We start from the raw sequence: 24,825 nt of genomic DNA, 5'->3' as shown, positions 1-24,825 counted from the left end.
GAGGCATCAGTAGATATTATAAGATCTTCAGCCAAGGCTATGCTGGCCTCCGTAACAGCGAGAAGAGCGCTATGGCTCAAACCGTGGATGGCCGATACAGCATCAAAAATAAATTGGTGCAGAATTCCATATGATGGCGCAAATCTGTTCGGTGCCAAGTTAGACTCTGCCATATCCAAGGTAACAGGAGGGAAGTCAGGCCTGATCCCCTCCGACAGGAGACCCAAGACGCAGAAGGGACCTGTTTACAGACGTAATCTTCCAGACAAATATAGAGAGTCCAGGTCCTACTCTCCTGGTAGGGAATTTAGAAGGGACTGGAAAAACACAAAACCTTCTTTTCTAAGGATACAGAAATCTAAGGCCACCCCGGCAGGGGAACAGAAGGAACTTCACCAAGATCTTGTCAGACCATATAAAGGATTTATGGACTTTGTCCACAATCCGATTCAGACACAGGTGGAAATTCAAAAACAGACTCCCACCAAATCATTTCCAGGCAACCAGAGTACCATCCTCAGTACCCCAAAGGATTCTGCTAGTAAAGTACGTAGCAGAATTGAAACAAAAGGGAGCGATCCTGGAGGTCCCATCATGCCAAAAGGGAAGAGGGTTCTACTCTTCCTTGTTTCTGCTAAAAGACAGGGGATTTGCATCCTGTATTGACCTCAAGATGCTCAACAAGGATATCAAAGTGGAGGCTTTTAAAATAGAAAACCTTCAATCCATACTTCTAGCAATAAATCTGGGCGATTGGATGCTTTCAATAGATTTATCGGACGCTTATCTGCATATACCAATTCATCCGGCCTTTCAAAAGTTTCTCCGGTTAGCCATAAACCAACATCATTTCCAATTCCAGTGCCTCCCATTCGGCATCTCTTCGGCACCCAGGACATTTACAAAAGTATTGTTACCGTTGGTGGCTTTCCTCAGAGAAAAGGGATTACGCGTCCACCATTATCTGGACGACATCCTACTTTTAGCAAAGGATCAAGAGACGTTGATTCATCACGAGAGATCCTCCTTACAACCCTCCAGAAGTGGTGGATAATCAACTGGGAAAAGAGCTGTCTGCGACCCACACAAAATATGATATTTTTAGGGGCAGATCTAAACACCAAAACAAACAAGATACAGCTCCCACAAGAGAAGATCCGGCCTCTGATACAGAAAATGCAGAAGCTGCTATCAAGGAATCACTTACCAGCCAGAGCCTGTCTGAGTGTACTAGGGTCCATGTCAGCAACCATACCCATGGTGCGATGGGCACAGTGACACATGAGAACCTTACAGAACTCATTCCTCAGGCAGTGGGATGGAGTCTCAATGCGTCAGCCCATCTTCATCTCCAGATCGGTGAAACAATCGATATGGTGGTGGACGCGCCCGAGCAATCTCAGGAAATACAAACCGATAGTCCCTCCAGACCCGGAAGTAGTCACTTCGGATGCCTGCCAGAGCGGTTGGGGGGCCCACTATCAAGACCAGGCAGCCCAGGGCCAGTGGCATATTCAGGCTCAAGGTTTGGTCTCGAACATTTTAGAGCTCAGGGAAGCCATTTATGCCTTAAGGGCATTTTCACCATTTCTGACGGACAAGAATGTGCTCATTCGAATGGACAACCAAGTAGCAGTGTCTTATGTTCAGAAGCAAGGGGGTACCAGGAGTGCCACCTTGATGGGAGAAGTTCGGCCCATCTTGTAATGGGCTCAGATACATCTAACAAGTTTAAAAGCAGTGTATGTCCCAGCGGCACAGAACATACTACCCGACTGTCTGAGTCGAGAAACGCTATCCAACAACGAGTGGTGGTTGAACCCTCGGACTTTCTCCCTCCTTACGGAAATCTGGGGAACGCCGGAAGTAGATTTAGCAGCCACTCCGATGAATACCAAGTGCCACAGATTCCTGTCAAGAGGTTCATTCCCATCGGTGGAGGGAGTGGACTGTCTAGTTCACCCATGGAACTTCAAGTTGGAGTATATATTCCCTCCAACTCCGTTAATTGTGAGGTTCCTATCCAGGCTTAGGAGATCCTCGGTGACGGTATTTACAATTATTCCACTGTGGCCCGGGAGGCCGTGGTTCACGACTTACAGCTCAACCTTCAACCTCCAGTTCCTCTCCCAATAACTCCGGATCTTCTGTCTCAAGGTCAATTTTTACATCCTGCATCAGAGAAATTGCACCTGATGGCCTGGAGATTGAGAGGGCTAGACTAAGAGCGCAAGGCTGTTCTCATGAAGTCAACCCTGATGCAAGCCAGGAAAGCCACTACCAATACCATCTATTCAAAGGTTTGGGGAAGATTCTGCTTCATGGCACAACAGAAAGGATAGAATTCCCTTTCTCCGCAACCCTCTCAGGTCCTGGAATTCCTCCAGTCGGGGGTCAACAAGGGTCTAAGCTTAAGTACCCTAAAGGTTCAGGTATCAGCTCTGTCAGCTAAAACAGATACTAAGTGGGCATTCCACCCATTGGTAATCCAATTTACAGAGCCTATCTAAACATTAAACCCCCCAGGAGGCCAGTCTTTCCATTATGGGATCTTTCAATAGTTCTCCATGCTTTCGCTTCTCCTCCGTTAGTTTCAAATGGAACAATCTCTTTATGGGACTTGACTTTAAAACTGTCTTTTCTCATTGTGATTACATCAGTTAGGAGAGTGTCGGAGATCCAAGCATTAAGTTAGTTCTCTTTCCTGACAAAGTAGTCCTCAGACCTTCCGAACACTTCATACCCAAAGTGGCAACTTCCTTCCATTACAACCATCATCCTTCCATCCTTCACGGACGATCAGGGTAATCCTCATCCACTAGATGTCAAAACAACCATCATGAACTACTTAACTGCTACCACCTCTTTTAGGAAAACAAACTCTCTTTTGATCATTCCCCATGGAACCAGGCGTGGGCAAGCCGCCTCCTCATGCACTATTGCATCCTGGTTAGTCAGAACCATTAAAAAAGCTTACGCCACCCAGCATACAGCGATTCTTGAAGACATCAGGGCTCATTAAACTAGGGCAGTGGCTACCTCTTGGGCAGCGTATTGCAGGGTCTAACCAGAGACAATATGCAGGGCAGCAACGTGGTCCTCCAGGAATACCTTTATTTCCCACTACAAGGTGGATTCTGCTCATTTATCCATGGCCGACTTCGGCAGATCCGTCATTAGAGCCAATTCTTCAGCATTATAAGGAATAAATATTATTTTACTTGCACCCACCCAACTGGCGAGTTATTTCCCAGTGTGTGCTGCCATGAAGGCGTCAGGAAAATGGAAAATTGTATACTCACCTTTCCGTAATTTTCCTTTCCTGACACATCTTCATGGCAGCACACAGTTGCCCTCCCTGTTTCTTTTGTGATGATATTTACAGAGAATGCAGCAGGGTGTCTCCCCTTCAAATTTATAGTTAATCTAATCCTGTCAGGTTGTGGGGGCGGAGTCACAACCCAGTGTGTGCTGCCATGAAGATGCGTCAGGAAAGGAAAATTACGGAAAGGTGAGTATACAATTTTCCATTTTTTGCTTCCTTTTGAAGGGTAAGAAGGCAATGATCTCCTTGTCTCTGCAGTGGAAAGTGAAACTAAAACCTTACAAGGATGATGAATCAAAGAATGTCTAGCTAAGGACTGAAAAAACGAGAGACGAAACAGAATGGGTAATGAGGAACACACCCAATACAATAAACAACACAATAGACAGGCTGCTGTGGCAGTACAGAGCCTACAGTCATTAATGCGAGTTCTATAGGCAGGGAAAGTACGAAGGGATAGTATAGGGACCAGAATTAGCAGGAATAGTTACCATAAATGAAAGGAAAATAGAAAAAGGTTATTAAGCTTTAAAACAGCATTAAACCCAAAACCAAAAATTTATTATATTGCAGCTTACCGATCATTAGATGTGGTTAGACATGTACACTGCTGAAAAATTTGTTTGTTTTTCGTTTCACTCACTTTGTTTTGCTTTTTAGTTTTTGGGGTCATTCGTAAAGATCACAATTCGAAAATTCGTAAATTGGTAAAGTCAAAAAACCGAAAAATTAAAAAATCCCAAAATAAGAAAGAAAATCAGAAAATTTTAAAGAATAACTAACTAACTAATAAAAACTAACTATTAAATTATAGTTATTGGAATTTCCTTTCAAATGTGGCTGTTGATAAACGTAACAAATAGAAATTTATCTGAAGTTACGGATTATCCGAAATAATAAATAAATTACTTTTTTACAAACGATACATAGATGATCTGTTCTTTATCTGGAATGGCAACCAAGCCCAATTAGACGGTTTTCTCAATAATTTGAATAATAATAGCCATAATATTGTTCTGTCCTCAGAATCTAATAAAAATGAGATCAATTTCCTAGATGTGACTGTATATCGTAAGGGAGACAAACTTGAAACAAAAGTTTTCTTTAAGAAAACAGACCGGAACAGCTATCTGCCCATATCTAGTGGACACTATCCAAATTGGCTACGAAATATTCCTAAAGGCCAAATAATGAGGGTCCGCAGGAATTGCACAGATTTCGATAACTATGTATCTCAGGCTACTGTTCTGAGTAATAAATTTATTACCAGAGGGTATAATCCCCAAGACATGCAAAAAATTATTGAGGATGTGGGGCAGATCCCAAGAACAGAATGTCTACAAGAACAGCATCTAGGGTTGCCATTAACGGTAGATAATAAGAGAATAAACCCTATAAACAATAAAGAATGGGGTTTTATCTCTAATTTCCACATACAATATAAAGAAGTGGAAAATATTTTTAAAAAACATTGGCCTGTTCTTTTATTAGATAAAAAGTTGAACCCAACACTACCGACTCGACCACAATTTATTTATCGGAAAGCGCCAAGTTTCGGTGATAAAATAATAAAAAAAGTTATAGATCCACCGGCTCCTCCTCGTACATTCTGGGAAAAAAATGGTTTCTTTGCCTGTCGCAAGTGCAAAGCATGTCGAGAAATCAGGAACCCTACCAGAAACCTTGTTAAATTTACCTCTACCTCGAACAACAGAGAATTTACCCTGAAGCAGTTCATTACCTGTAATAGTACTCATGTTGTGTATGCCCTTATGTGCCCATGCGGCCTAATGTACATTGGGAGAACAAAGAGGAAATTAAAAGTTAGGATAGCAGAACACATACATAACATTAAGATAGGTTATAAAGATCATAATGTATCCCTACATTTTAATCTTCAACACAATAGAGATCCAACGGAATTGCGTTTTTGGGGGATTGAACAGGTTAAACCCTATTGGAGGGGAATTAATAGAGTTCGTGAATTGTCAAAACAAGAAACCCATTGGATATTTTTAACAGACGTTTTAAATCCAAAGGGTTTAAACATTGAACTGGATATAAATTGTTTCATCAGTGATACTTAAGCTTCTGAATGAATGTCTCCTGCAGATATTATTAGTTCCATGTATTATTACTTTTTTTCATTTTATTTTATTTTTATATTTATTTTTATTTTTATTTATTTTTATCGTTTATTTTATTTTTTGTTTCTATTTTTTTACCTTTATCTTTATCTATACTTATTTTTATTTTTATCTTTTATTTTTATTTTTATTCTTATTTCTATTTTTATTTTAATTTTTTTTTCTATTTTCATTTTTATTTTTATTTTTATTTTTATTCATTTCTTCTATTTTAATTTTATTTTTATTTTTATTTTTATTTTTTTCTTTATTATTTTTTTATTATTATTTTTTTCTTTATTTTTATTTTTATTTTTATTTTGTTTATTTTTGTTTATTTTTATTTTTATTTTTATTTTTACTTTCATTCATTTTTTATTTTATTTTCACATATTTCACGTTTATATAAAAGTTTAATTTTTACCTCATTGATTAAGCATGCCCCAGATTGAATAAAATTAGATCATCTCATGAGCTAGATATAGGACACTAATTGGCACATATATCTATATATGTAGATATAAGACATATTGCGATACATTTATCAAGCATTGTTGGACGTTTTTACTTATTGGTTTATATATATTTATATGTTAAGAAATTATATATTTATATATTTATATGTTAAGAAATTTGCATATAATGTATTATGGTTTTACCTGCCAATTTATTTTGACTTGAGGATAGGCATGGTCCTGTTAACTTGTTTTTACTAGGTTCACGATGTGTGTGTGTGTGTGTAAAATGATCTTCGTGTACACACGCACATTCGTGAGATCGTATTTATTTTATGTTATTTAGCTACACATCGGGTCCAGTGATTGCGGTTTACGGTGACTGCAGAGCGACGAGAAATCCAGATCACAATAGGTCGGTCTGGGCGGGTTTTGGCCCTTGTCACTCTCAGTGAATATCCGCTTTCATTGGCTCCCGGTGTGTATATTTACTATCTTCCGGCGTGGTGTGTTACTCCCTCGAGACGAAGTCGGAAATGACGAAACGCGTCAGGGCGTAACACACACCGGAAGTGACGTGTGCGTTCCAGTGACTCGTTCGTGAACTAACCAAGGTACCAGGAAGTAAGCCGAACGTGCACAGCGGTCGTTCGCGGTAACCGAAGGGGCTCACCACGAGTAACACAGGCACAGTACACTTATCCTATGCAAATTGTTTTAATATATTTGGTACGCCTATTTTGTATGGGGGGTCTATAATAAAGGGTTTTTAAACAGTATCACGCTATGTCAGTATGATCTTGTTTCCTTTATGAGCTTTGGACCACCCCATTATGGTGACATCAAGCGACCAAAGAATGTAACGTTTTGAAGGCTCCTATATCTTTGATTTCCCATGACCAAAGAACTCAGTGGTTTGGTATATTGAAGGCTCATATATTCTTGATTTTCTGGTGAGTGCATCCCCTTGGGGGGCTTGTATTTGGAGAGCACATAAGGTGGAAAAACGCCAGGTGGAAAGTGGTTTTGATCTCTTTTCTTCTCTTCACGCGTTGGACTCTATCACCACTCTTTCAAGAGCACATATGAACAAACATCTGAATAAGATTTTGTATATTGAGCGCTGCTATATATATATATTTAATTTGTGGACTCTTTGAAGTTTTATCTATTCTTTATGTATATATTTTATATGAAGTGCATTTTAAACAAGCAGCAGCTATTATTATTTATTTGATTGAATCACTTAGTAATAATAAGGATCAGTCTAAAGATTGCTACAATTTTCTTTTAAAATTAAATCCTCAAGCGCTGAGCAGTGTGCGATTTGCAGGTGGGGACGATAAATTTTCAGCACGCAGGCCTGAAATATTTTGAGGAACACGTTAATAATAAATAATTATAATAATACATTTTTATATTGTTATTATTATTGTTTATTATTATTCAATTGTTACTTTCCATTCGTTTAGATAACACATTCATTATTTTGGCTAATTCGTAACATCAGATGAATTCGTATTCGTTATGTTCGCTAACAGCCAAATTTTAAAGGAAATTCCAATACCTATAATGTAATAGTTAGTAATAGTTACGCAGGGGCGGCTCTAGACTTTCTGAGGCCTTAGGCAAAACTTAGACACGAGGCCCCACTCACGCCCATAATGGGAAAAATATTATAAAAATGATAAAAATTAACTGTATGAATGCATATATTACCTTAAATCCTATGAACTATGAATTCAGTTTCTATAAATTTCTCTAGCCAATTATTCTTTAATCAAATATCATTAAATATAGGGTGGGTGGGTATATATGTTACACGCACACAGATATAGATCAAATTGTGCAGCTGCCTACTCATTATCCTTTGTGCTGTCTCATAAATGTGAAATGAATTTGTCAACAAAGTATAAAACAAAAAGTAATTTTACAATATATTCTAAAACATAACCTGTTTAATGCAACAAGTGATTTAAAAAAACTTTGAATATTTGCTCAGTAGTGCATAGAACATAATAGGTATAAAGTGCAATATTTTTCAAGTAACAAAATAACTCAGTTTATTGTATTCTTTAGCAAAACATCAATAAAAAAAAAACTTAAATTGAAACTTTACTCATAAAATTAAGTCCTGCTATCCTGTGCAGCCAAAGAAGCTGCTTCTGTTTGATCTGTAACTACCATGGTGCTGCTCCAACAAATGCCTGTCAATTCTGAACAGGTGTCTGTTTAGGGTGCCTGCAGGAAAACAGCCTGGTGTAAGAGTGCATTATTAGATTAGACTTATACCAGGGTCCTTTCTCAGGCACTTACTGAAAGCCAATCAAAACAAAAACAACAAAAAAACCTTTGTTTCAATATACAATACCACAATATATGTGCTAACTATAGTTGGGGCTCATACACAAACCCCCTGGGAAGTTTTAACAGTAGTACATTTTTTTAATGTTTCAATATCTTTTAGTGAAGGCAGTCCAAACCAGCTAAGGGACAGTCCCATATAAGGGACAGTCCGACCCAGCTAAGGGACAGTCCAATCCAGCTGAGGGACAGGCCAATCAGATGAGGGACAAGCCAATCAGATGAGGGACAAGCCAATCAGATGAGGGACAGGCCAATCCAGCTATGGTACTGTGACATTCCAATCCACCTAAGAGACAGTCCAACCCAGCTAAGGGACGGCCCAATCCAGCTGAGAGACAGCCTAATACAGCTCAATCCAGCTATAGGAGTGTGACAGTCCAATTCAGCTATGGGACTGTGACAATCCAATCCACCTAAGGGACAGTCCAATCCAGCTAAGGGGCAGTCCCAGGTGAGGGATATAGTCATAGTCCAACCCAGCTGAGGGACATAGTCCGACCCATCCAATCCAGCTAAGGGACAGTCCCAGATAAGAGACAGCCCAGCTAAGGGACAGTCCAACCCAGCTAAAGGACAGTCACCGACCTCACATCCATGATACAAGAGATGGTCAGAGACTGTGTACGGACAATAATACAGGAGATGGTCAGAGACTGTGTGTGGACAATGAATCAGGAGATGGTCAGAGACTGTGTGTGGACAATGATACAGGAGACGGTCAGAGACTTGCAGACAATGATACAGGAGACGGTTTTATTATGGTAATGACAAGCAAACTCTTACCTGGCTAACACGGTATGAAAAGTTGGAGACACTGACAGGGTGCTGACAGACAATCATGCCACAAAGATGCAGGAGATGGTCAGAGACTGTGTGCGGACAATGATACAGGAGATGGTCAGAGACTGTGTGCGGACAATGATACAGGAGCCACTGTGCCATCAAAAGCAGCCACCGTGCCATTAATCGCAGCCACTGTGTCATCAAAAGCAGCCACTGTGCCCACAAACTCAGCCACTGTGCCCATCAAATGCAGCCACTGCGCCATCAAACGCAGCCACTGTGCCATCAAAAGCAGCCACTGTGCCATCAAACGCAGCCACCGTGCCATTAAACGCAGCCACCGCGCCATCAAACGCAGCCACCGTGCCATCAAAGCAGCCACTGTGCCATCAAACGCAGCCACTGTGCCATCAAACGCAGCCACTGTACCCATCAATTGCAGCCACCATGCCATCAAACTTAGCCACTGTGCCCATCAAATGCAGCCACTGCGCCATCAAACGGAGCCACTGTGCCATCAACCGCAGCCACTGTGCCATCAAACGCAGCCACTGTGCCCATCAATTGCAGCCACCGTGCCATCAAACTCAGCCACTGTGCCCATCAAATGCAGCCACTGCGCCATCAAATGCAGCCACTGTGCCATCACACGCAGCCACTGCGCCATCAAACACAGCCACTGTGCCATCAATTGCAGCCACTGCGCCATCAATTGCAGCCACTGCGCCATCAAACGCAGCCACTGTGCCATCAATTGCAGCCACCGTGCCCATCAAACGCAGCCACTGTGCCATCAATTGCAGCCACCGTGCCCATCAAGCGCAGCCACTGTAAAGCATCCTCAGTAAAGCAGATGAAAAGTTATTTTTAGAATGTGTGAAAATAAAACTGTCTTGTCAATGCAGAGTTAATATGGCCTTTGGACTCTTAGATTTGGTGGGGGTGCATTGTTGTTAGGTTTTTCATATATATATATATTATATATATATATATATATATATATATATATATATATATATATATATATATATATATATATATATATATATATATGTATATATATAAAAAATAGTTATAAACTGTACCTGCTCCTGCTCCTCGCCTTGGTGACAAATTGGTAAAGGCAGCAGGACTCAGTTGGAGAAGCAACACATGATGTTCTAGCTCTGCCCTGCAGTGCAATCTGGGAGTTGTAGTCTCTGCAGAGCACAGGCACCAGACGGCCATGTTGAAGTCTATGTGCCTGTGCTCTGTGGGAGAACTACAATTCCCGGCATGCAATGGGGCCGCCGTTAGGGGAAGGAAGGGCTAGGACTCGGAGGACAGCGCTGCTGCTATTTGACGCGCAGGCAGCCTAAGCCATGCATATTACACAGACATACTCTTATCACCCCCCCTCGTCCACTGCCGCGGAGCTCACTCTGCACTGTCTGCAGCTGTGTGCAGCCTGCCGCCCGCTCACCCCGCCGCTTGAGAGTCTGTCCCACACTCCACACAGCAGCAGACAGTGCAGCACAACACCTCAGAGGCAAATTAGGCAATCGCTCAATGGCGAGGCCCTTTCTGTGGGCGAGGCCTAAGGCAATCGCCTAATTTGCCTAATTAAAGAGCCGCCTCTGTAGTTACGTTATTATTAGTTACTGTATTTTGAGCGTATAACACGTGCCCTAACTAAACTAAACTAAACTAAAAGGGAAATTTCAGGAAAAAAACTTTCCACAGCACATGGACCCCCTGCACAGCACACAGACCCCTTTCTCAGACCCCCTCAGTCACCTGGGACAGCATTGCCAGCATACTCTAAAGTTGAGAACTTCACCGTCAACCCCTTCATATACACTACTCCTCCTGTGTCACTGTCCTTGTAAATTGAATCTTCTAAATACCTAATTTAATGCCGCTTTATCTTGGACCCAGTCATGTGACTGCTATCCTCAGCTGCTTCATTGACAGTCACATGACCGCTCTCCTCTTCCAATCAATAGCTACACTAAAGGAGGAGGCGGAGCAGGAGGAGTAGAGCGGCCAGAATGAGTGGCGTTAATTGAGGTATTTAGAAGCTTTGATTTACATTGAGAGTGACACAGGAGGAGAGGTATATGAGAAGGAGCTGGCAGTAATGTTTTCTGAACTTTAAAGTATCGCAGCGCTGTCCCAGGGCCAGGAGAGGCATAATATAGTGCCGTTTAACACGCAAGCACGCTTTAACCTTTATTTTCAGGGGGGAAAAGTGCGTGTTGTACGTTGATAAATACGGTAGTTAGTATTTCAGATTTTCAAATTTACGAATATTCAGAAACATTTGTTACATGGGTTTCCGTTAATTTGAATTTTTCCGAATTAACACATTTGCCGAAATTTGTAAAAACTAATTTGGAACAAAACTAATTGCACATGTCTAGATGTGGTGGCTGCATCAGTTTTGTTTTCTTTAGCTTTTTCCCCATCTGTATTTACCTGATGATCTGGCCAGTAACACATCTCTTTAACAAATTGAAGCCAAACTCCCGCTTTCATGTAAACTGACACATTCTGCTATAGAGTTTGTTCTGTGAAAAAAAGACTTGCTGGCTGCCTGGATTACCAGATGAAAGTAGAAGAAAGCCTAAAGAAGGAAACGAATGCAGCCATCACATCTAAGAAATGGTAAGCTACAATATAATGTTCCCTTTATGCCACGTACACACGAGTGGACTTTTCAACGGACTAGGTCCGACATTCTTCCCGACGGACTTTCGGCGGAGTTCAGATGGACTTTCCGAATGAACGGACTTGGCTAAACGCAATCACACCAAAGTCAGACCGATTCGAACGTGATTACGTACGACCGGACTAGAATAAGGAAGTTCATAGCCAGTAGCCAATAGCTGCCAGAGAGTAGTTTTTTGTCCGTTGGACTAGCATACACACAAGCAGATTTCTCGATAGGAACTGGGTCCAGCGAAAAAATTTGAAACATGTTCTATTTCTAAAGTCTGTCATTTTTGGACAGCAAAGGTCTGATAGAGCCCACACACAATTGAATTGTCTGCCGGATTCTTGCATCGGACCTTTGCTGTCGAAAAGACTGGTCGTGTGAACGCGGCATAAGAGTTTAATGCCACTTTAATTTGTATTCTTTGAATTGCAAGAGACAGATTAAATATTCTCATAAAGACCTGCATGTTATACACAAGTAATAAGTCAACGAAGTTGTGTGTTTTTTCAGACATAGAGAAGAAATTAGGACAAATCAAACAAGAACACAAAAGACATTAAATGAAGAAACAACTAGCTACCTAAAATAAAAATGAAAAAAAAAAACAATATGTATGTATATGTATATATATCTATATATAGACTATGATTTCTCTCAGACTGGTAAGGTGGTTTACAGAAATTTTGGTATGATCCTAATATATACTTAAAGTGGTTGTAAAGGCAGAAAGTTTTGTATCTAAATGCATTCTATACATTAAGATAAAAAGCCTTCTGTGTTGAGCAGTGGTCCCAGCGCCCCTAATACTTACCTGAGCCCCATCTTTATCCAGTGAAGTCTACGAGTGTCTCGACTGTCCTTCACTCTTCCTCCTAATTGGCTGAGACACAAATTGTATGTGTCAATCAAAGTCAATTAGCCAATCGAGAGAGAGGGGGCCAGGCCGAACCGAGGCTCTGTGTCTGAATGGACATGGCAAGCTGCTATAGCAAGCAACCAACAGGAGGGAGGAACCCGAGAAGAGGAGGATCGGGGCTGCCCTGTGCAAAACCCCTGCACAGAGGAGGTAAGTATAACATGTTTATTTTTTATATAGTATCACTTTAATAGATTAGATGCTGAGATGTAACAACCATACCTAACCATATTGCTCTTAACATATATAGTTAACATAAAAGGAAACTTGACCTGGTGCAACAAATGTCTGATGTAACAAAACTGCTAAAGTGTAGGTACTGTATGGTTCCTGCAAGTACCCGTATTAGTCTGCAACTAAAGCCCAATTTTCTTGTGGAGCTTATTGGTTCCTAGGCTCAGACTATACTTGGGGCTAAACCTTCTCTCCAGATTAAGATTTTTTTTTTCCACAGGAATAGGGCTTAAGAAGGCCAAGCCCTATGAATAGTCCATGCATATCACTCAAAGGGCTTTTCAGAGAAATACAAATCTATCTAAAGACTAGGTCAATGATGGCGATTCTCGGCACCCCAGATGTTTTGGAACTATCTTTCCCATGATACTCAACTACACTTCAGAGTGCATAAGAATCACGGGAAATATGGTTTCAAAACATCTGGGGTGTCAAGGTTACGCCAACACTGGGCTAGGTACTTGTAGTCAACACAAAGAGCTAAGGTTTGATGAAAACTGCATGCTGTTTGAGGGCCAGTCACTGCACTGCCCTTGAACTCCTATATGCAACATGAGCAGATTCCATCAAGGTCTTACATTGGGACAGATTCATTTTAGCATAAGTAGCAACTCAAAGCAAAAACTTACTTAGGATCACAGTGCCAATAAAGAGACTTGTCAGTACTTTCACAATCCAGAAGGTTCTCTGTAAATAAGGAGTGTTAATAGTTGTATCATAAATACACATGTTATAAAAGGAAATACATTTACTACAGCAAATGATTTATGACAAGTCTAAAATTCCCTATACAGGAAATACACCTGACAAATGGTAGACTAAAATATTATAATTATTGGTAGCTATAAATGTAGTTCTACAAATATTTAAATTTTTATGTTATGCAAGAGGAAAGATATTTATGAACATGTCATGGCTATATTAAGAGGGTAATGATGATTAAGGTATAAAGTTTAAGCGCTTCTTAGGACTAACCCTATTTGAATAAAAAGGTGGTATTTTGTATGTGTGTGTAGAAATAGTATTTCCTTTTACACTGCATTGCCAGTGCCAACCCTTTTAGCCAGCAATTTCCTCCAACTGCAACTTATTTATATTCTTTGCATACTCTAGCTGGGTAGATGGTTCTTAAGTTATGTCATAGGTAGGTATGGCTGTTTTTTTTTTCTACTTTTCTGCACTAGAAAATGCTGGTCTCTAAAAGTACACACAGAAAACAATTGTTATATGCTCATACTTACCACCTCTGATCATACTAGAACAAAGGTGGCAGGTCCAGAGCATTGCTGTGCAGAGATCTGCATTTTTCCTCACCAGAGCTCTCTGTCAGTCTGTGCACGTCTCTGCACTGCAATTGAACTCTGGTGCAAGAAATTAAAATCAAATTTTAAAAAAATAATAAAAATAATAATAACAAAAGGTAAAAAGTGCCTTACATTTAAAAAAAATAGTTTTCTTGTGTGTGTGTAATGGGAACTAGTCCTAAAGGTCTCATTGACAGTAGTTAATGTTTGTATTTTTGTATTGTTTTGTAACATAACATATTAATTCTACTTAAAGGGTTAGTTCACTACTAGCTCACTACTACTACTCACCTTCATCAACAAAGAAACAAGCTCTCAAACTGAGCTCCTGCATCAGGGAAAGAAAGAGCATGTCGGATGTTTTAATTTAGAAAGCAAGCTCACTCCTGTGATGGTGAAGGTGAACACTAATGACTAGTGACACCAATTCACTTATCAACCTCCTAGCAACATCCTGGGAGTATTCCAGTAAGGCTTTGGGAGGTACGTAAATGACCTACACCTATAGCAAGGGCATTATTCAACTTTAGTCAGAGCTGCAGAGTCAGTTTTTATTGACAAACAACCCTTATCTGAATAGGCAGTTTCTTTTGGAAAAGTGAACTACCGTATATATTTGAGTATAATCTGAGTTTTTCAGCCCATTTTTTAGGCTGAAACCTCCCCTCGGCTTATACTCGAGTGAGGGCAGGGATACCGGGCATTAGGCCACTTTTTACTGTGGCTGCAGCACTCCTCTCTCATCCTCCCTTAGACAGCGGGAGACCGCTGTGTCTCAGAGCTAAGTGTGAAACTTTCAGCCGCGCTGTGTCAAAAGTCCCGCACTCTCTCCTTACCTTACACAGCGGGAGACCGCTGCATCTCAGAGCTGACTCTGAAACTTTTGGCAAAAGTCCTGCCTTCCTCCCAGACCAGCTCGTGTGATAGACAGAACACTACATCTATCACACGAGCTGGTCTAGGAGGAGGGTGGGACTTTTGTCACAGCACGGCTGAAAGTTTCACACTAAGCTCGCAGATATAGCGAGAGATGCCGCTGTGCAATCCATGTACTGACCTCATGCATGGGCACACAGTCCCTACTAGTGAGATTGAAATGACGGGCACATTGAGGCTGCAATGACAGGAACAATGAGGCGGAAATGATGGGCATGGTGAGGCTGCAGTGATGGGCACAGTAAGGCTACAATGATGGGCATCATGAGGCTGCGGTGATGGGTACAGTGAGGCTACAATGATGGGTACGTCAATCAAAGTCAGTCAGCTAATGATAAAAGAAAGGGGGCAGGGGCCAGCCGCGGCTCCATGTCTGAATGGACATACGGAGCAGTGACTCAGCTCGGGTGTCCCCATAGCAAGCTGCTTGCTGTGGGGGCACTCAACAGGAGGGAGGGGTCAAGAGTGCTGAAGAGGGGCCCAAGAAGATTAGGATCCAGGCTGCTTTGTGTAAAACCATTTCACAGAGTAGGTAAGTATGACATGTTTGTAAAGTCTTTTTTTTCAGTTAAAAATAACAATCACTTTAAAGCAAACCTGTTACAAGATACATATGGGAGCTGCCATCATTACCCTACAGTGCTTCTGGAAATTCTAGTTGTCTGGTGGTACAGATATAGAAAATAGTAATCACAATTTCCTTACCAATTTTCCTCTGATTCCAGGCAATATAATAATAAAAGTGGCTGCAGTGATTATACATATAATGATGATTTCAATAATTTCTGTGTCAAAAAGAAAAGGTGTCCTGGGTCGGAGGTAAAATGGGAAAACAGATTCATGCATGATGACTTTCTGCAGGGCATGAAACCTGAAAAATTGGAAAAACAAATAAAGGTTAATGTAATAAAAATGTGTTCATGGTTCTTGTGAAATTCATAGAGCAGACGGATCCAATCTGAATCAGCTTGAGATACATATCTAATGGTATTGGTATTGGTACCCTATTTAGCAAAATACATAATTAAAGGGGTGTTCCAGCGGGGAAATTAAATTTTTTTTTAAAGTCAGCAGCTAAAAAAAAAGTAGCTGTTGACTTTTACCTTTCCAGGGCGCCCGCGATGTGGGCCACCCGAGGCCGACCTGTCCCTCGGCTCTCGGGTCCTCACAAAGGGAAACAGGCAGTGGAGCCTTGCGGGTTCACTGCCCATTTCCTACTGCGCATGCGCGAGTCGCGCAGCTCTTTGTGAAGTGCTGTTAGGAAACACACAGTTCCCAGAACACAGAGCACCCCATTACCCAGAAGACAACGCAAGGAGGAGAGAACATCACCACAGAGTAGGAAGAGGTAGATTAGGAAGACTGCCTAGCAACAGGGATTTCTGGTAAGGTACATTTTTTTTTTTTTCAATTTTTTTTTTTTTACATTTTTTAAAGAATATTAATGCTGTTTTTTTTAGGGTGGCCCTCCACTTTAAATAGCAGGTGGGAATGAGCCAGGCTAATATAAAAAAAAGGTTTTTAAGGCTGTCACAAATGCCATATATTTTAACCACTTCCCAACCGGGCCATAGCCAAAAGACAGCTATAGCGCGAGGACATATTATAACGTTCTCCCAGAATAGCGCTCCCGCACGCCTCCGAGAATGTCCATAACTGTCGGTACTTCCAGACCCAGCATGTCACAAATTGAGGTAAAGGGCCAATGACAGCCACCCTTTACCATGTGATCACTCTGTCCAATGAGGGAGTTATCACTTGTAAACAATCCAGAGCATATCTGGTTTGGCTCTTTCCCGCTCCTCGCACCGATCGGTACAGCGTGTGAGGAGAGGAAAGAGCTGGTGCAGTAGTGCTGTGGGCTGGATCTGAAGTGCCCACAGGGCTGAACCATGCCCATCACTGGCTCACCCATCCATCCCTGGCTTATCCATCCACATTCATGCTTAGCCATGCTCCATCGCTGGCTCATCCATCCTCATTCATGCTCAGCCATGCTCCATCCCTGGCTCATCATCCTCATTCATGCTCCATCCCTGGCTCATTCATGCTCCATCCCTTGCTCATCCATCCAAATTCATGCTCCACCCCTGGCTCGTCTATCCAAATTCATGCTCATCCATGCTCCATCCCTGGCTCATCCATCCACATTTATGCTCATCCATGCTCCATCCCTGATGCTCCATCCCTTGCTCATCCATGCTCCATCCCTCGCTCATCCATGCTCATCCATCCCCATCCATGGCTCATCCACTACCACAGTGATCATCCGTGCCACATCAGTGATCATCCATGCCATCCATGCCAAATCAGTGATCATCTGTGCCACATCCATGCCACATCAGTAATCATCAATGCCAGATCAGTGCTCATCCCTGTCAGATCAGTGCTCATCCGTGCCACATCCATGTCACATCCGTGCCACATCAGTGATCATGCGTGCCACATCAGTGATTATCCATGCCACATCAGTGCCCATCTGTGCCACATCAGTGATCATCCGTGCCACATCAGTGATCATCTGTGCCACATCAGTGCTCATTCATGCCACATCCATACCACGTCAGTTCTCATTCAGGCCACATCATTGCTCATCTTTGCCACATCAGTACTCATCCATGCCACATCCATGCCACTACAGTGCCCATCAGTGCCTCACAAAAGTGTAAAAGGTAGTCAAATTAGATTTGAAATGTATGTCCCTTTAACACTTGATGGTGCTCCCTGCATGTTGCGCCTCTGCATTTGGCCAGACTGTGTAAAACTCACACATGTGGTATTGCCATACTTGGGACGAGTAGCAGAATATATTTTGGAGTGTCATTTTTGATATGTACATGCTGTGTGTTAGAAATATGTTATAAATGGACAACTTTGTGTAAAAAAAAAAAAGAAGCAAAATGCGTTTTCATTTTCTTTACACATTTTCCAAAAACTTGTGGGAAAAAATCACATGTTCAAAAGACTTTTTATGCCTCATAGTATATGTGTTGGTGTTTTCTTTACAAAATTAGCTTTTTTTTGGAAGTTTCCATTGTCCTGGTGCTCCATGGCCTTCAAAAGTGTAAGAGGTAATCTAGAAATTGTGCGTAATTTATGTCCCTAGAACGCCTGATGGTACTCCATGCATGTTGGGCCTCTTTATGTGGCCAAGCTGTGCAAAAGTCTCACATGTGGTATCGCCATACTCAGGAGTAGTAGAATGTATTTTGGGGTGTAATTTGTGGTATGAATATGCTGTGTGTGAGAAAAAAAAATCTTCACGTTGCAACGAATTGTGGGAAAAAATTACAACTTTAAAAAACTCACCATGCCTCTTACTAAATACCTTGGACTGTCTACTTTCTTAAAAGATGTCATTTGGGGGGTATTTGTACTGTGCTGGCTTGTTAGGGTCTCAAAAAATGAGATGGACCGTCAGTACATCAAGTGAGATCAGGTGTGATCAATTTTCAATTATTGGCACCATAGCTTGTAGACTCTATAACTTTCACAAAGACCAAATATGCACTAATTTGGGTTATTTTTACCAAAGATATATAGCAGTATAAATTTTGGCCAAAATTTATGCTGAAATGTTACTAATTTGCAAAACATTTTTTTTTTTTTACAAAATGTGGGATCTTTTTTCATTTATAGCGCAAAAAATAAAAAAATCCAGTGGTGATAAAATACCACCAAAAGAAAGCTCTAATTGTGTGAAAAAACAGGACAAAAATTTCATATAGGTACAGTGTTGCATGACTAATTGTCATTCAAAATGTGAAAGCACCGAAAGCTGAAAATTGGCCTGATTAGGAAGGGGGTTTAAAAACCCAGTGGGCATGTGGTTAATGATGCAAAGCATCTTTTTATTGAAAAAGACAAATATAAAAAAAAAAAACTGAGAACAGCAACCTGTTACAGCTGAGTCATAACCAAGCCAAGGATTTGACATGAAAACTGTAGCAACGTCTTCAGAATTGAGAGTAGCAGAGATGTTTGCCAGCTCACAAATGAAGCTACATGTTTGACATTTTTGCATAATTTAGAAGGCACCTCAGTTCAGCTGAGACCATCACTTAAGCAGTAGGGCAATGTCATATTAGCAATCCAAGTGCTAACAAATCACCAGCAATTGTCTTGCTTAAGAGAATGCTTAGGCCGCGTACACACGGGCGGACTGTCTGGCCAACTAAGTCCGTCAGACAATCCGACAGACAGTCCGTCCTACTTTTGAATGAACGGACTTGACCACACACGATGAACAGACAGTCCGCTGAAAGCTTGCGCGATGACGTGTACAGCACGTACGACGGGACTAGAAATACGACGTCCAATACACTGCAATGCAACCTTCGGCCGTGTAAATCCTTTCTGAGCATGCGCCATACTTAGTCCGTCCAACTTGCCTACTCACGAGCGGACTGTCCGCTGAAACCAAAGTTGGACGGACAATATTACGGAAATTCCGAAAGACTTAGTCCGCCAGACTGTCCGCTGAAAAAGTCCGCTGAAGCCCACACACGAGCGGACTGTCCGCTGAAACACGTTTCAGCGGACCAAGTCCGTCAGACAGTCCGCCCGTGTGTACGCGGCCTTACCTGTTCCTGTTCACTAGCCAAAACACTGCATAGTAGTTTTCATTTCAGTTTACATTCAACTCGACCTGTTCTGTAATATTGAAGACATTTTGTAGCTTACCAAACAATGGCGCCACAACTTTCACACTTCATTTTGCTCTTGGAAAATCAACATTTGCACATTTCATGGTGCTTATATTCCGGCTTCCTAAAGTGTGAATATAAATGCCTCTTAATGCTCTAGGAACTGAAGAATCGGCTTGGTAAGTAATGCAACATCTTCAACACTACGGAATAAGTTCACTTGGATGTTACTACTACTAGAGATACCATGACCTTAAAAAATGAGAACCTTCACAGGCATACTGAAGAATCTTGCTCTGAATCAATGAGGGAGCAGGGAAAGAATGATACCTTAATAGATTGGCACCATTAGTAGAAGGTAAGGGTTTCTTATTGCTCTCTAGGAGATTGCTAGTGTGACCCTTATAGAACACATAACAAAACAGTTGATAAGCCTACACAAATAGATCACAAGTTAAAGCATAGCATTTAGCAAATGTTTCTAGTAGTTAATACTTATGCTAGTTGTCATAGTTTGTTTAACTTCTGCTTCCACAATATAAAAAAGGACCAACAGTTTAAAAATGTAAAACAAAAATAAAATTGACCAATTTTACATTACAGTTTTCCTTTAAAGCATCTGGCATGTTTTAAAACCTTCATGGGCATTCTGATTGGAACATCTGATCTATGCTTAGTTGGATTACATTTCTTAATAACTGTTTGTTTGTTTCTTATAGATCTTCTTGACTTCTATTTCATTAAAAAAACATATATTGTTCTGACACTATATGGTGCTGATAGTGAAAAAGTGATAAAGAAATTTTATTGTAAAGTATTATCAAATGATTTGATTTAATTAACAATACTGTCTTTTCTAACTGAGTCATCTTCATTTCAATTTTTATGTCCTTGAATTTAATCCATCTTACTTTCCATCAGACCACACCTGTATGTGTCAGTGATTAATAAGAGGCACACTCACCACATCAGACTTCATAAGGGTGTTGTGTAGGTGATAGGGCATCTGTCTACTAAGTGATTGCAATGCCACTCGCACTGCAGGTAGTAATAATATGAGACAGCTGAAATTATTGTATAGCATAATGTAATCTATGTAAACTTCCCTTTACTTTGTAGAGTGTCATGTTTCAGCCTAGGTTCACACATATCTGAATTGGATGCAGGTTTCTCCGCATCCAATTTGCATGACGGGTGAGTGTGACTGGCTCTCAATGGAGCCGTTTCATACAGGTCCGGGGCAGCCACGGTCCACATTCCAAAATGGTCCTGTGTGTCTTTGCCCTTGTACACACGGTCGGACATTCCGACAACAAAATACACCGGATTTTGTCTGACGGATTTTGTCCGAAACTTGTGTTGCATACACACGGTCGGACAAAGTTGTCAGAAAATCTGATCGTACGTAACATGATGACGTTATTTCGTTACGACGGGACTACGTTCAGGCTAGTAGCCAATAGCTTTGGTCTAGGAATTTGATCTGAGCATGCGTGGCACTTTGTCCAATTGGAATTCTCTACACACAATCGGATAAAGTCCGATCGGTTCATGTTGTCGGAAAGTTTTACAGCCCAGCTCTAAAACTTTGTCCGTTGGATATTCTGACGGAAATAGTCCGATGGAGCCCACACACAATCGGATTATCCAACAACACGGCCCGATCGGACATTTTCCATTGGAATGTCCGACCGTGTGTACAAGGGCTTTGAGTCTGATTCAGGTGCGAATTTAGGCAAAAATTCTGACCTAAATCACACCTAAACCTGTGAGCAGACATGCACTGGACCCCAGGCACAAACACGCGGCTGCACATATGTAAACCCTGCCTCATGACATGTGAAGCAGTATTTCTAACTCTATTGCGAATAGAAATGCATGGTGCAAAGAAACAAAATACAATATTTTAAAATTAAAATTCTCCCTGGGTGAAGAGAGGTGACCGCACTCCAGGGAGTTAAAGATCCAAAATACTTTATTATAAATCCATCAAATGTAAATGTACAGATACGCACAGATCAACAGGTAGGGAATAGCATTGACGCGCTTCACACATGAATGTGATTAAGAATAACCAATGCTATTCCTTCCCTTTTGATCTGTGCTTGTCTTTGCATTTGGATTTTATGGATTTATAATAAAGCATTTTGGATCTTTCACTCCCTGGAGTATGGTCTCCTCTCTTCGCCCATTAGATGTTCTCTGGCTGCAAACTAGACCGGAACCCTGCCAATTGGAAGTGGTTTGTGTAGCCAGTATGAAGCCGTGGGGCACTGAGAGTACTGGTGTGCATCTATATACTTATGGTTAATGTTGTATGATGGTTGCAGTTATGACGTGTACACACGACCGGCCTTTCCGACAGACTAGGTCTGACGGGATCAGTTTGTCGGACAATCCAATCGTGTGTGGGCTAGTCCAACCTTTTTTTATAACAAAAATCAGACAGGCCTAGAAATAGAACATGTTTCAAATCTGACGGACTAGAGTTCAACGGACTAAAAATCTGGAAAACTCTTCGTCTGTGTGCTAGTCCGACGGACCAAATACGACGCAAGGGCAGCTATTGGCTACTGGCTATTGAAATTTCTTGTTTAGTCCCATTCATGCCATTCAAATTAACGGACTTTCAAACAGACTTAGTCCATTCGTGTGTGGCCAAGTCCGTTCGTGTGTACGCGGCATAAGTCTTTGTTCCTAATTTCTTTGATTTGGTTACTGGTTAATTTCCTAGGAAAGAAACCCCCTCTGTTCACAGAGGCCCTGTCCTGAGTGGAGGCACTGCCAACTCTATTATTAAACTCACTCTTCCACTTAGCCTCTGGAAATGCCAGTGTCTGCTAAATGTTCTAAATCATTATAAGAATGAACACTTCCTCATTACACAGCCTAATTATACTCAGGGAGTAGTTTTTATTTGCCTGTAATTTCACTATGGGCATTTACATTTTCATGTACTGGTCAGCAACTAACATAAAAAAGGATTGTTTGAGCACAGGTCATGCAACTGTGGTATGAAGTTAAAGGACTTCATTGCAAAGGGGCAGGGCAGTAACCTTTGTTAAACACTTGCTGACCAGCCACTGCAGGTTTACTGTGGCAGAATGGCACGGCTGGCCGAAAAGACGTTGCCTTTTGTCGCTTAGCCATTTGGTCACTAGGGGCGCCTGAGGAGTGCGTTTGCGCCCGCAGCATGTTCCCAGTGCCAATGCAAGTGCTCGGAGGGCCGATGACCGCCGGGCTTCCGCGAACACTTGTTACAGAGCGAGAATCAGGATCTGTGTGTGTAAACACACAGATCCCGGTTCTTTCAGGGGAGTAGAGACAGATCGTTTGTTCATACTATGTATGAACACCAATTTCTCTCTCCTCCTAGACAGTTCCATCCCCCTACAGTTAGCACACAGCGAGGGAACACAGTTAACCCATTGATCGTCCCCTAGTGTTAATCCCTTCCCTGCCAGTGACATTTATACAGTAATCAGTGCATTCTATTAGCATTGATTGCTTATTGTGATTTTTTTTTCTTTACCAAAAATATGTAGAAGAATACATATTAGCCTAAACTGAGGAAAAAAATATTTTTTTTGATAAAAATGGTGGATAATTATTATAGAAAAAAGTAAAAGATATTGTGTTTTTTTTTTTTTTTCAAAATTGTCGCTCTTCTTTTGTTTATAGCGCAAACAATAAAAAAAGCAGAGGCGATCAAATACCACCAAAATAATTCTCTATTTGTGGGAAAAACATTTGTTTGGGTACAGCGCAGCACAACCGCGCAATTGTGAGTTAAAGCGATGCAGTATGTATCACAAAAAATGGCCTGGTCATTGAGCAGCCAAATCTTCCGGGGCTGAAGTAGTTAAAGCCTCAAATATGTAAAGAATGGTATATTCATTGACAGCCTTTTCTACTGTATTATAACGTTGCTGCAGCACTGACATTGATACTAACATGCAGTGACCAGGGATGAGCTTTATGTTCGAGTCAAACTCATGTTCGACTCGAACATTTACTGTTTGCCATTCGCCAAACAGCGAACAATTTTGGGTGTTCGAGGCAAATTCAAAAGCCACAGAACTTTCTGTGGCTGTAATAGTTGGATGGTGATATATTCATAGAAAGGAGTATTAAGGGTTAAAAAGGAAGACAGACATCCTTTAGAGCAGTGTTTCTCAACTCCAGTCCTCAAGGCGCACCAATGGGTAATTTTTTCAGGATTTCTCTTCATATGAAATGGCTGTGGTAATTACTAAGGCAGTGAAAACTGATCAAATCACCTGTGCAAAATAGTGGAAATCCTGAAAACATGTCCTGTTGGTGCGCCTTGAGAGCTGGAGTTGAGAAACACTGCTTTAGAGTGTGTCCAGAACTCTGAAAGACATGTAAGGAAAAAACAGGGAAGGGGAGGCACCGACCTGAGTGTAGTATAAAATTGATGACTTTAATAGGACAAGATTAAAGCGGAGGTCCACCCTAAAGTGGACCTCCGCTCATCGGAACCCTCCCCCCCTCCGGCGCCACAATTGGCACCTTTCAGGGGGGAGGGGGGTGCAGATACCTGTACAGTACAGGTATTCTGCACCCACTTCCGGGATAGCTCTCTGCGGAAAGGGGCGTAGATTACGCCCCTTTCCGCAAGTGCCCCGCTGCCTGCTGGGAAACACACAGATCCCAGAGGCAGCGGGGACCGTCCTTATTGCGCAGCGCGATTCGCGCATGCGCAGTAGGGAACTGGGAAATGAAGCCGAAAGGCTCCATTTCCTGATTCCCATACCCAAGATGGCGGCGGCAGCACCCGACAGACGATCTAGAGATCGGCTTCGGGTGCCGACATCGCGGGCGCCCTGGACAGGTAAGTGTCACTATTTTAAAAGTCAGCAGCTGCAGTATTTGTAGCTGCTGGCTTTTAAAAAAAAAAAAAAACGTGGAGTCCCGGCGGACTCCCGCTTTAAAAACACTTACAAGATGATAGAAGATGCTTGCTTGTCAAATTAAAGTGCAGTCCTGGCATTCCACATGGTTCTGTTGGTCC

At 41.5% G+C, this 24,825-nt stretch overlaps 1 protein-coding gene across 1 annotated transcript in view; it reads right to left on the bottom strand.

The window, feature by feature from the left end:
- Positions 1-24,825, bottom strand: part of LOC143964275 (dual oxidase maturation factor 1-like) — a 99,821-nt gene that overhangs the window by 46,941 nt on the left and 28,055 nt on the right. The window contains exons 2-3 of the mRNA XM_077473979.1: positions 15,850-16,015; positions 13,534-13,591 (exon numbers count right to left, since the gene is read on the bottom strand). Coding sequence (XP_077330105.1) covers positions 13,534-13,591; positions 15,850-15,990 — 199 coding nt within the window. The 5' untranslated portion in view covers positions 15,991-16,015. The remainder of the gene's footprint in view (positions 1-13,533; positions 13,592-15,849; positions 16,016-24,825) is intronic.

Source organism: Lithobates pipiens, unplaced genomic scaffold, assembly GCF_037356315.1.
Source record: "Lithobates pipiens isolate NorthernLeopardFrog02 unplaced genomic scaffold, aLitPip1_a1.2 Scaffold_8, whole genome shotgun sequence".
Taxonomy (NCBI): Eukaryota; Metazoa; Chordata; class Amphibia; order Anura; family Ranidae; genus Lithobates; species Lithobates pipiens.
Note: the sequence above shows the minus strand (reverse complement) of the source record. Positions and strands in the feature narration are given on the sequence as shown.